At 38.7% G+C, this 12,930-nt stretch overlaps 1 protein-coding gene across 2 annotated transcripts in view; it reads left to right on the top strand.

Moving 5' to 3' along the window:
- Nucleotides 1-183: 183 nt before the first annotated feature.
- Nucleotides 184-12,930, top strand: part of LOC138964601 (uncharacterized) — a 57,642-nt gene continuing 44,895 nt past the window's right edge. The window contains exon 1 of one of the 2 annotated variants that reach the window (XM_070336602.1): nt 184-361. In XM_070336602.1, coding sequence (XP_070192703.1) covers nt 271-361 — 91 coding nt within the window. In that variant the 5' untranslated portion in view covers nt 184-270. Of the gene's footprint in view, nt 362-8,430; nt 9,465-12,930 lie in introns of those variants that run through there. The other variant, XM_070336601.1, reaches the window with a different exon arrangement.

The raw sequence follows: 12,930 nt of genomic DNA, 5'->3' as shown, positions 1-12,930 counted from the left end.
AAAATCACTCACTTATCTGTGTGTGCAACATATTCGCATACCATATATAACAGAAAACCCCTACAAAACAAACAGAAAGTGATTTAAAAACAAACTGCAAGAAAATGCAGTAAGAGAGGGGAGACAACGATCTCTTTAGGAAGAAGGAAAGAATGGTTCTTGTTTGTGGCACGTGACCTGTCAATCAGAATCATGGCGCTTCCTCCAAGAAGCGAAAGCACTATGCCTCAACAATAATAATGTGGATTTGTGGTGCGTCTCTCGTTTCCAATGGATGACTCCAAGCACAAGATTGTGTCCCTAAAAAATCTCACGGACGGGCAGTGCTTGACATTGAAAGGACCGGCAGAATTCCGCATTGGTAAGTGATTTAAATGCGTGGTGATGCTCGATCGTTCGTAACCTAACTCGTGGGTGGGTGGCTGGGCAGAAAGCAGTCGATCAATTATCGATTTCTCCTTTCCACTGCCAGACCTTGTTTTTGTGGCCGTTTTTGTCTACTCAGGCAAAAGGATTGTTACAGGGGCTTGACGAGAATCAGCTTTGGACTGCCAGAGAAGAATGGGAGATGCAGATCTGTCTTCTTTCATCACATCTGCCCCCCCTCCCCCCCCCCCCCCTTTTTTATCTCTAGACTAAATTGAAAGAAATCACTTTTCTAGACTACAACCATTAATTGCATGAGAGGGATTGGAATTAAAGAATCAATTTTCTTTCACATACCTTGTGTCAGCATTGCTGTCTTTACCAATACCAGTTACCAACTATTTTATTAGTAAAAATAATTATTATGTTGAGGATCAGAAACATGTTATATTCATTCTTTGATTCAGGCTCAGCTTTTAGAGTTTCCCTTTACATTAGTCCTGGAAGTTGCACAGTATTAGGATGGGCCCACCAAGATTGGGTCAATATTTGTCATGCATATTGATAATGATGCAAGGTACACTTCCTCGCTAATGACATAGCACTAGCAGAAAGTGAGAAACAGGTCTCTGTGAAAACATGAACTTGAAGACAGTAGCTAGTTCACCTGTTTGTTGTTTTCTGGTTTAATTACCTTGACTTTAAGTTTAATCAACTGGAATGTCTTGCAGCTACACTGCACAGTTTAGTTATAAGTAATGTCAATTTCATTAGATAGTACAAATGTACATATATGTATTTGGCTTTGAGTCTCACTCTCAGGCTGGAAGCTTTCTGATCTCAGTCAAAGCCATCTACTAATCTAGGTGTTTTTTCCCCACTAATTTCAGACTCTCTAATTCACTTGAGTCACAAAACAAACTTTACTTTTAATGAGTACCAGTGTGTGTGTGTGTTAATTTGACACATGATGAGATGATGGTTAATTTGGTATAGTCTAAAATGGTCCATAACAATTAACATTGTTAAATGGGTAAACAAAAAAACCAAAAAAAGTATGCAGCACAGAACAAATTGAATTATTAGTTTTATACATGTATGTGGGATCGAATTTAGAAATCTGTTTATCAATCATCCCCTCTCTCATTGCCCTCCAAATCTGATGATTGTTTGTTTCCTGAGTCAAGCAATGTAGTTAAAAATGTAAAGTTTGACCAATCTCTTGAATAAGGCATGATTGCCTATTAATTAACATGTAGTTTCAAAAATGAGATCTTTAACATTTTCAAGCATGCTGTCTATTAATCAATGCATTGTAAACGAGAAGTATGTAGATCAATGTATGTAATTTTCTATTTGTGTGTGTGTGTGTGTGTGTGTGTGTGTGTGTGTGTGTGTGTGTGTGTGTGTGTGTGTGTGTGTGTGTGTGATCTAAGATGTCACATTGATCATGGTTACAGTGAAGTAATTTTAAACTCTGATTAACACACTTAATCAGTGGGAGTTCATCCTGAGATAGATATTTCTTCTATAAATCATACTTTGGACTACATTTTAAGATAATGGCAATCATTGCTATAATTGGCAATTGTTACTAACTGTATACATGTATACATGTACTTGTACATTTTTTTTAGTCATCTTTTTTTTTTTTTTACAGTAAAACTAAAAAAAACACTTAAGTCTCACCAATTTAAGACTTCCTCCCTTGCTTTTTCAGATGTTCTGTTCATAACCTCTGTAAATTTACCTCCATTTTAACTAAAGACACTCCTTTTTAAAGGTCCTTGTCTACATTTTTATTCCGAAATCGCCATTTGACCATTAAAATGCAGAGTCTATTATCTACAAATATCAACAATACACCCCCTTTCGATCAAGAAAGACGAAGCCAGTGTAGCCGTTTGAAAATTCATTGTAGTATTCCAGCGTAGTACTCATAGTAGGATATCCTTAATTGAAAAATGCCAAGCGCAAAACTCCTCTCAAATCCCGTGCGTTTATAAAAAAGCGTGGACAGCGCTCCAGTGTCAAACTGTTGCAGCACTTGTTTGGGCGTGGCTATAAGCATAGTGACATGAATTTGATTGGTCAGTATTTTTAGGCAAAGCACATGTTCTCAGCAAACAAAATATTGGAATCGTTAGTCACGCTACCCAAAAATAAAATCTTTTTTTACATATATTTTGTTTTCTATAATTTTTTTCCCCATGGTTCATTCATCATTTGACATGATTTTGTATCGAAATCTAACCATAAGATTATTGAAAAAAAGCAAAAATGTAGACGACCACCTTTAAGACCTGATTTCTGAGATTTTTGAAGGTCTTAAAAGGGGGGTTCCATTGTGATTTGTCATTGTACCCAGGCGTGTGTGACTTTTTATGGAACTCTGGTAGATGTTGGAGAAGAGTAGTTTTTCTTGTGAAGTCTGCACTTTGCACTTGGTTTGGTCGGGGAATAAGAAACGGATTTTATTTTCTACGTCTTTATGCTGGTGGGGACACAAAATGTTCAACCACTGAGTTGCTGATCACTATGAGTATACATGTATGATTTTATTTTGATGCAAGAATGATCCAGATGGGATAACACCTAATTTCTACATCATTATGGAAAACATTCTGAACTCAGGTCAAAATGAGTTACTTCCCTTCTGGTCTCATTTATCCCTGACAGGATGCCTTGGTTTTCTTTCTGTGGGTAAGAAATCGATTTTGTACATATTTAGAGCTTTTCGTGATGTGTTATTGATATAAGCAGATTCGCGATAGTCAATAATGATTTTTCATGGTGTTATGTAATTTTTTAATTACAAAGGCATGATATGTAAGACAGTTTCAAGCGAGCTATCTTCCGCGGGTGTATTTTACTGTGCAAACAACTCTAAATATGGCAAAAGTGTCATGTGATAATCAACTTTGGCTATGAAGCAGACGATACTTTTTTCCTTAACCAGTTGGGAGTGATGCAACAATATCACGGTCTCCTTCCCACAGCAGTCTCAACATTTCGACTTGTTTTAACCTTAGAACGATGTCTTTATCATAACTGTGAAGAACAGAACGGAGATCACTGTCGATGTCGGCCAATCTGCAATCACTTTCGTCTCAGTTGGGAGATAACTCTGTATTCTTGTTTTGATAGATTCCGCGCAGTAATTATGCACCCTGTCAGAGAGACCAGCGATAGCGTGGACCGATGATTATCAGAATGTATGGAAGAATGATCCAGACCACAAGCCTATCAACTTTGCAAGTACAGTCTTCTCTCTTCAATGTCTCTGTAAATGCCAGTTTGCAACCGGTTGCCTCCCTGAACATAGCAAACTGAACATAGGGCGTCATTACACCAAAAACATGAAGAGGGAATTCTTGGTAGGGAAATCCTTCTGTGAAGGGACGTCATTGTGCTGTGGTGATTGGTCAATGCGTTTGGCTGTTATTTAATAGTGTCAACATTAAATGTATTATGTCGGTCGTGCTGGATGTCAGTGCTATTTGATTTTGCTTTCAAAATACAAAATGAACAGAAAAAGTCATCAAGGCAACTGGAACAGTGAGATTGAAAGAGCGTAGAGAATTTAAAAAAACTACGAGCAGTGAGCAGCTCAATAATTAAAACATGTCAATAACGGACCCCCATGATACTTGATAGAGAACGTGAAACTCTGAAAGTTTTACAAATGTCTCTTCTTTTTACATTTAGTCAAGTTTTGACTAAATGTTTTAACATAGAGGGAGAATCGAGACGAGGGTCGTGGTGTATGTGTGTGTGTCTGTGCGTGTGTGTGTGTAGAGCGATTCAGAGTAAACTACTGGACCGATCTTTATGAAATTTTACATGAGAGTTCCTGGGTATGATATCCCCGGACGTTTTTTTCTTTTTTTCGATAAATGTCTTTTATGACGTCATATCCGGCTTTTTGTAAAAGTTGCACTGTCACACCTTCATTTTTCAATCAAATTGATTGAAATTTTGGCCAAGCAATCTTCAACGAAGGCCGGACTTTGGTATTGCATTTCAACATGGAGGCTTAATTAATTAATGACTTTGGTCATTAAAAATCTGAAAATTGTAATTGAAATTATTTTTTTATAAAATGATCCAAAATTACTTTTATCTTAATCTTTATCATGTTCTGATTCCAAAAACATATAAATATGTTATATTCGGATTAAAAGCAAGCTCTGAAAATTAAAAATATAAAAATTATGATTAAAAATAAAATTAAATTTCCGAAATCGTTTTAAAACCAATTTCATCTTATTCCTTGTCGGTTCCTGATTCCAAAAAACATATATATGATATGTTTGGACTAAAAACACGCTCAGAAAGTTAAAACGAAGAGAGGTACAGTAAAGCGTGCTATATATAATACAGCGCAACCACTACCGCGCTAAACAGGCTCGTCACTTTCACTGCCTTTTGCACTAGCGGCGGACTACGGTCATTGTGAAAAAATGCAGTGCGTTCAGTTTCATTCTGTGAGTTCCACAGCTTGACTAAATGTAGTAATTTCGCCTTACGCGACTTGTTTTTTTTATCCAATTGACAGTACAGTAAGTCAGGTAACCGCAGATAGTAGAGCGCCTGACCTCAAATTCTGTAGGTCGGGTTCGATTGGCATAACATAAGCAAAGCTTATTTTACAACTTTTTTACACTTTTATTTCCTTCTGTTTTCTTCATTCCAAAACTTTTGAGTGATGGATGAAAGATTAAGAAATAATAAAAGGGTTAATGCACAATTAGGCCAAACAAAAAAAAATTGTCTGTTTAGGGTAACCCGACCGACCCTATCGATTTGGCGCCGACCCAAAAACTTTTTTTTGATTTCAAAAAAAAAAAAGAAAAAAAAAGAGGTAAAAATGCTAAAAAGAGACATTTGGCGTTTCTTTCTCTTCCTTTCTCTCTGTTTTATTTATACGTTAGTTTTGAAACATGTATTCATCAAATATAAGAAGTGAATGTTCAGCCAACATAGCATTTACACACACACACACACACACAAAAAAACTAAAAAAACTTTACCTACCTACCGACCCTACTTTTTTTGGTCATGTTACCCTAAACAGACAATTTTTTTTGGGGGCCTTATAGAGTACTTCCCTTGGGTTACCTAGAATTACATAATATATTCTATTTTTTAGTATCAGCTTTTGGGGAAAGCCCAAAGGACGCTCAATGCACGTCGACTGCACATAATGGTTGATTATTATACTTCTATTTCATGAACTTCTGTCTAAACCGAATAACACCTCATTTTTACATCCTAGTTGTTGGTTCAACAGCACAGCACAAAAGGATATGATGTGATTCTCAGTCAAACTGGGTCATACAATACATACAATTAGATTTTGATTTGATTGCATGTAACAGTTACTCAGGGGTTTGTCATTACTTTAAGTGGATGAGTGTGTACTCTTAATAAAGTTAACTTGCTGTATTGAACGGCCGGTCTACTGGCCTGAACTGTTTTGCTGGATTTTGTATGCATGTCATGTGTTTTGTTTGGACACTGTCACTGATGAAGTTTTGATTTTGCTGTTGTAGACAGTAGTCGGATAAGCCTGTATGTTAATTTACAAATACAAGGGCAGGGTTTAACCTGGGAGAAAAAGGCAATGGGACATTTGTCCCCCTCAACCAAATTCTGATGTGACATAGTCGAAGGCAAGAAGCGCCAAAGAGGCCTGTACGCGTTTTGACCAAAGATGCAAAATGGTGCGATCTGAGAATTAGCCGCTATATCGTGTTATCTTTGTATGTATGTGTGTGTGTGTGTGTGTGTGTGTGTGTGTGTGTGTGTGTGTGTGTGTGTGTGTGTGTGTGATCCGATGTAAAGTGTACATTTGTTGGCGCAGTGGTACGTAATCTCAATGCGCCCTTTGACGCACTGACAGAAATTGTGGGACATTTTCTGATTTAATGCGCCAATGGCGCAGGGTGCACTGGTAAAATTGAAACCCTGCAAGGGTATGGTATTGGTACTATTACAATACTAATAATTGCATGGATGTATACGTGTACATCTGATCTACATTAACAACACATTTGGAATAACAAAAGTATAAGATTACATCAAATAAGCAAAGTAGATTATGCCTCATAAACAAACAACTAAGAGTAAGAATGATGGAAAAGCATTATGAAGCAAATGAAATGAAACATTTTCATAAACATAAACAAACGTGGGCATTTTTAGAATATGAGCATATTGATTATGTATGATGATTCTTGTAGCAAACAGACAACAGACTGTATTGACCAAAACAGGTGTATCACAGACGGTATTCTTTAAACTAATCTTAGAATTGCATGGTTGGACCATATTTTTATTAAGTAGTTTCTGTCTAACTGCCTGTTGCTTTTAAATATTTAACTGTCAAAAAAACAAGAATAGGAGGTTATTGGAATGCTTTATTTATAACAAAACAAAATAATACAATAATAATAAATAATAAATAATATTTCTAAAGCGCATGTATCCAGGATTTAACCCGGCTCAAAGCGCTAATCACATGCAGGTACTTCGACTCAATGGTCTTCAAATGTCGACAGATACGTCAAACACTTATGATACAGTTGATTAAATTAGTGTTGAAAGTGTTGCTGTTTCTCCTCTCTGCGGCAGGAACGATAGCCAGTCTCAGTTAAGTTTCGAATGACGGAATGAATGACGTAGACAGGAAATGAATTCAGCATCGGAAGCGTGTTCCAACTTCCATGGGCATAGGTGAAATAGAACACAGCGAGAGAATCTGAAAGAAAGAGACACACAGAGAGAAAGAGACAGAGAGAGAGAGTGCTATGGTTGAATGTAGTAAGTATACACCTATATTGTGTATGTGAATGGATAAATAATAATAATATGCACATATGATGTCTATAACCCTGAAATTTGAATCATCAATTTATCATACTTTTTAGTTACTAGTTTTAGAAAAGGAAAGATGGGTAAAGAAGAAAAATATAAGGCTTCAAAACAAATATCATACTCATAGTTCAGTGTTTCCTTTCCTATTAAAAAAAAAAAGAAGCAAAACTCAATTGGTCCTATAAAGAACGTAGAAAGGGGGTTGGGGTGGGGGTACCCGGGGAGGGGGGGGGGGAGGGAGGTTGTTGGCTGGGGCAAATACATTAACTTTCAACTTCACTGGGAGTGCTACAGCAGAAGACTTTAGAGAGCAACAGAAAAAAGTGATACTGGAGTACTAGTTGAAGTAGTGTGTATGATTTATCATCATGCCACTATTGCTTGTTCAAAATGTAAAGCCATATACCTATATTAGAATTATATAGGTCCCTGGTAAAGCTGAAGGATAGCTGCATATTTACTTATAGCATTTTTTTTCAAAACAGCTGGGGTCTATGTCCACCAAAAGAGTGGGATTCCCTGTAGGTGGAGTTCCTGGAGGGGGATTCCCTGTATACAGGGAATACCACAGGATTTAGTTCCTGTAGCGTGTTGCTGATATCGCTGAAAGTCACGTGATGCTTGGCGACATCAGTAGAATTTGATGTTTTTCAATCTTTTTTGATATTTCTTAGAAATTCGAGTATGGTTTGCAAGTTTTATTGCCGGAAAAACTCCACCCTGTGAGATTCCCTGTATACAGGGAATCCCCCTCCAGGAACTCCACCTACAGGGAATCCCACTCTTTTGGTCGACATAGACCCCATCAGCCTTAATTGCAGTCAGGTTGTTCTAAAGACTAAAGGCTTGTAAAGCCTTATAATTCTAGAAAAAAAAATATTTTAGTCATCATCAATAAAGTTCTGTGATTGTAAACAACATGACGTCAAACGCCACCAGTTAATATTACTCATGGACAGACATACAGTGTATACACATTAGCACGTGGAGGCCGGGCCCTATACCTGACACTCCATGTATCAATGATAAGAGTTGTGTTAACTCCAGCTATTTTAAGTGCACAGGAAATTCCCTTCTGACAGCCCTTCTGGCCTAGGATATCCTGTGCTAAATAAAAATTCTACTGCATAGTGTGGTGTTTATGGGATTATGGACTGCCTGGCTTTCTCGTTATCTCAAGTCACTCCTCCACAGGAGAGTACTATGTCCGTACTGGGAGCTAGCGTAGCCTGGAAGATCTTTGGAGCTAGCTAGTCAGTGCTGGGAGCCTAACTTTATCCATTCTTTTGTGGCAGTGTCTGTGTGTGCATTTTGTTGTGTCGACCGGCCTAAATGTTCTCAGTGTATGTCATGTGGTAGCTCCTGCTGGGAAGAGTACAGTAGCTGTGAAAACTTGGAGTGTAAACATGTGATTTCTTTCCCGGCAGTGTAGTGTGTGTATTTGTGGTAGCTAGCTAACGTTTTCTCAGGGTTTCAAACTTGAAGCATGAACTGGATTGGCTTTAGGGCTGTGGAACAGACAGACAAGAATTACTTGTGTTACTGTTAGCTTTACCTCATGTTATAAGAGTGTTCAGGGTTTTAATATAATTTAACCCTGACACATGAACTGGTGTGGCTTCAGACAGGCAGACAAGGATTATTTGTGGTAGCTACCTCATGTTATAATTCGAGTGTTCAGGGTTTTAATATTTAACCTTCAAACATGAACTGGTTTGGCTTTAGCGTTGTCAAACAGGCCGACGTGGAATCTGAACATGACGGGACAAACATGAGACCCAGGAAAGGCAGTAAGGGTTCAAGAAAAGGTAGCGACGCCAGTGAAGATGTTTCAAGTGAAGGTGCAGGATCCAGAAGAGCTAGCAAGAGTTCTAGAAAAGGAAGTGATGCTTCTGACGTCTTAACGAAGAGTGAAAGTGAAAGAAGAGGAAGTAAAAGTTCACGAAAAGGCAGTGACGCTAGTGGATGGTTTCAAAGTAAGAATAAAAGTGAAAAAGCCAGGAGAAACTCGAGGAAAGGTGGCGATCCATACGAGGACTTTTCAATTTCACTTAGTTCTGGGAGTGAAAAATCTAGAAAAGACAGCAAGGCATCGAGGAAAGGTAGCAGTGCTCATGAGGAGTTTTTGGCACTGAATGAAAAATCTGAAAATTCCCCAAAAGACAGTACAGCCTCAAGCAGTCTTGAGGAGGAGGTTTTTGAAATTCTGAAAAATAAAGGTGAGAACTGAGGTGAAACACAGCTGTCATACACTTACTGCTTAGTTTTCAGTGGAACCCCCCTTGTAAGACCCCCCCCCCCCCTCCCCCACTCATTTGAGACCCTGTTTCCTCAAATTCTCTGTTCATGTCCTCTGTAAAAGACTACCTCCATTTTAATTTTATGACTCCCTCTTGGTAAGATCTACTTTAGGACATTTGATTATGTCCCTGCGCCTTGAATATGTGCGCGATATAAATTGCATAAAATAAAAAAATAAAATAAAAATAAATCCCTGCGCTTAGAACTGTACCCACGGAATACGCGCGATATAAGCCTCATATTGATTGATTGATTGATTTGATTAAGGGCTAAGAAGGGGGGTTCAGCTGTATTCTTATATCCTGGATCAGTGAGTGTAAGTGTAACCCATCAAAATATAAATCTGTCCTGTATTGTGATCCTAATGTAACTTTGTGTAAGGGGTACCCTTTTTTTCCCATTCTGTGTCGTGTCTGTCCCAAAACAGCTGTCTCTGACACTGACAGCAGCAGTGTTTTTACAACTAAGGTCTTTTTCGACTGTTGAAATGGTATAAGAGTACAGTGATACCTGCAATGTGAGGACCCTCTGATGAGAGGACACCTCCCTATAAAGAACACTGTCTGTACATGTAGTCCCTGTGTCTATTGACCCGGGAAGTATTCCTGCCATGACAGGATGCATGCAGTGTTGGGTTATCCTTTCATTGCAGGTATCACTGCATACATCATATACTAAATCAAATCTATAATAAACACTTAATTGCACTAACTGTGTTCAGTTATATTGTACATGTATAGAATTTACATAATTTTCCCCAGTACAGAAAGATAAATACAGGTAGCGACTACATGTACTATTATGTGCTCTATCTTGTTGTGCATAGATCTATGTAGACTGTTACTGTGGGTTTTTGTAAGCCTGCATAAACATAGTGGTTTAAGGTTGCCTTTATTCTTTTCACTGTGTGTTTGCCTGTGTGACCTAAAATTGTGATTTTGACCTTGTGTGCGAGATAGCAGTGACACCAAAACAGCTGTATCTGATAATGGTTTTTTGACAGAGGGAACAGTCAAGCAGAGAATGCGATTGCTGTGATAATGTGGTGTAAAATCCGGGGTTTTGTTCAGAGGGAAAAGGGGGGGGGGGGGGGGGGCAGATCCATTCAGGCAGAGAGAGACTTAGAGACAGGGGGGGGGGGGGGGGGGTCTCAGAGTGTATCATGTTGCAGTGGTTGCAGTGTGTGTGCGCGTGTGTATACTGGTCTGTAGGTGTATGCATAAATTGGTATCGAATAATATTCTCTAGTCCCTAATAGGCAAAGTACCTGTGGGACATGATTGCATCATTTTTGACTCACATGCGAAGCAAAAGTGAGTCTATGTACTCACCCGAGTCGTCCGTCCGTCCGTCCGTCCGGCCGGCCGTCCGGAAAACTTTAACGTTGGATATTTCTTGGACACTATTCAGTCTATCAGTACCAAATTTGGCAAGATGGTGTATGATGACAAGGCCCCAAAAAACATACATAGCATCTTGAACTTGCTTCAAGGTCAAGGTCGCAGGGGCCATAAATGTTGTCTAAAAAACAGCTATTTTTCACATTTTTCCCATTTTCTCTGAAGTTTTTGAGATTGAATACCTCACCTATATATGATATATAGGGCAAAGTAAGCCCCATCTTTTGATACCAGTTTGGTTTATCTTGCTTCAAGGTCAAGGTCACAGGAGCTCTTCAAAGTTGGATTGTATACATATTTTGAAGTGACCTTGACCCTGAACTATGGAAGATAACTGTTTCAAACTTAAAAATTATGTGGGGCACATGTTATGCTTTCATCATGAGACACATTTGGTCACATATGATCAAGGTCAAGGTCACTTTGACCCTTATGAAATGTGACCAAAATAAGGTAGTGAACCACTAAAAGTGACCATATCTCATGGTAGAAAGGGCCAATAAGCACCATTGTACTTCCTATGTCTTGAATTAACAGCTTTGTGTTGCATGACCTTGGATGACCTTGACCTTGGGTCAAGGTCACATGTATTTTGGTAGGAAAAATGTGTAAAGCAGTTCTTAGTGTATGATGTCATTGCTAGGTTTAGTTATTTGAGGTCAAGGTCAAGCATGTGAGTCGTATGGGCTTTGCCCTTCTTGTTTGATATGCATAAATGTGCTGTGTGTACAAATGTGTGTGTCTGCATGAGTGTGTGTGTATGCAGACGGACTGTGAAGTGTGATTGTGTTGTTGTTGGTATGCATAAATGTGCTGTGGGGTTTTGTTCAGAGGGAAAAGGGGGGGGGGGGGGGGGCAGATCCATTCAGGCAGAGAGAGACTTAGAGACAGGGGGGGGGGGGGGGGTCTCAGAGTGTATCATGTTGCAGTGTGTGTGCGCGTGTGTATACTGGTCTGTAGGTGTATGCATAAATTGGTATCGAATAATATTCTCTAGTCCCTAATAGGCAAAGTACCTGTGGGACATGATTGCATCATTTTTTGATATGCATAAATGTGCTGTGTGTACAAATGTGTGTGTGCATGAGTGTGTGTATGCAGACAGACTGTGAAGTGTGATTGTGTTGTTGTTGGTATGCATAAATGTGCTGTGTGTACAAATGTGTGTGTGCATGAGTGTGTGTGTATGCAGACGGACTGTGAAGTGTGATTGTGTTGTTGTTTTTATCCAAGTATGTGTTTTATGTGCGTGCATGGCTGTAAGAGAGAGAGAGAGAGGGGGGGGGGGGGGGGGGGAGAGAGAGATCAACATTAACCTGATTCAATAAACATTATGAATAGATTGCATAAAATGCGGAGGTTTGAGATAAAACACTGAGAATAGAATAGCTCACACAGCATACCATCTGCTTCAGTGCTTGTCGCTGTGTATTAGAGCGCACACATTAGGCCAAAAACAAAAAGTTGTATGTTTCTGGTCACCCGACCCTACCTAGTTTTTTCCCGCCGACCCCAGACTTTTTTTTTATTGCATTTGTAAAACAAAGAAGAAGAAAAAAGCGTCAAAACGAAAGTAACAGACGGCAGACGACACAAGGGGGATAACCCCGCATCCCTTTTGTCTCATTTGTTTTGTAATGTGTTGTCTTTCTCTTTGTAACAATAGTAAGTCCAGTCTCTTTGCGTCACTGTATAGTTATTTTCTACCCTGACCAAAGAAAGAAAAAAGAAAAAAAAATCCCTACCTACCTACCCTATTTTTTGTAGCCATGTTACCAGAAACATACAACTTTTTTTTTTTTGCCTTAGAGAGAAAAAGAGAGGTAGCGTACCTATGTCACAGTTATGTTGTCCATGAAATTTAGTGATGTAATTTTGCATTAGATGTTTGTGTATTGTTGGACTGTTTTGTGTTGTGTTGCATACGTGAATGTCACTGTCATAATCTGTGACTACTTGTTCTTCTTATCTGTTTTGGCCATAA

The sequence above is a fragment of the Littorina saxatilis genome, linkage group LG4 (genome assembly GCF_037325665.1).
Source record: "Littorina saxatilis isolate snail1 linkage group LG4, US_GU_Lsax_2.0, whole genome shotgun sequence".
Classification (NCBI taxonomy): Eukaryota; Metazoa; Mollusca; class Gastropoda; order Littorinimorpha; family Littorinidae; genus Littorina; species Littorina saxatilis.
This window is presented reverse-complemented; position numbering and strand designations above follow the sequence as displayed.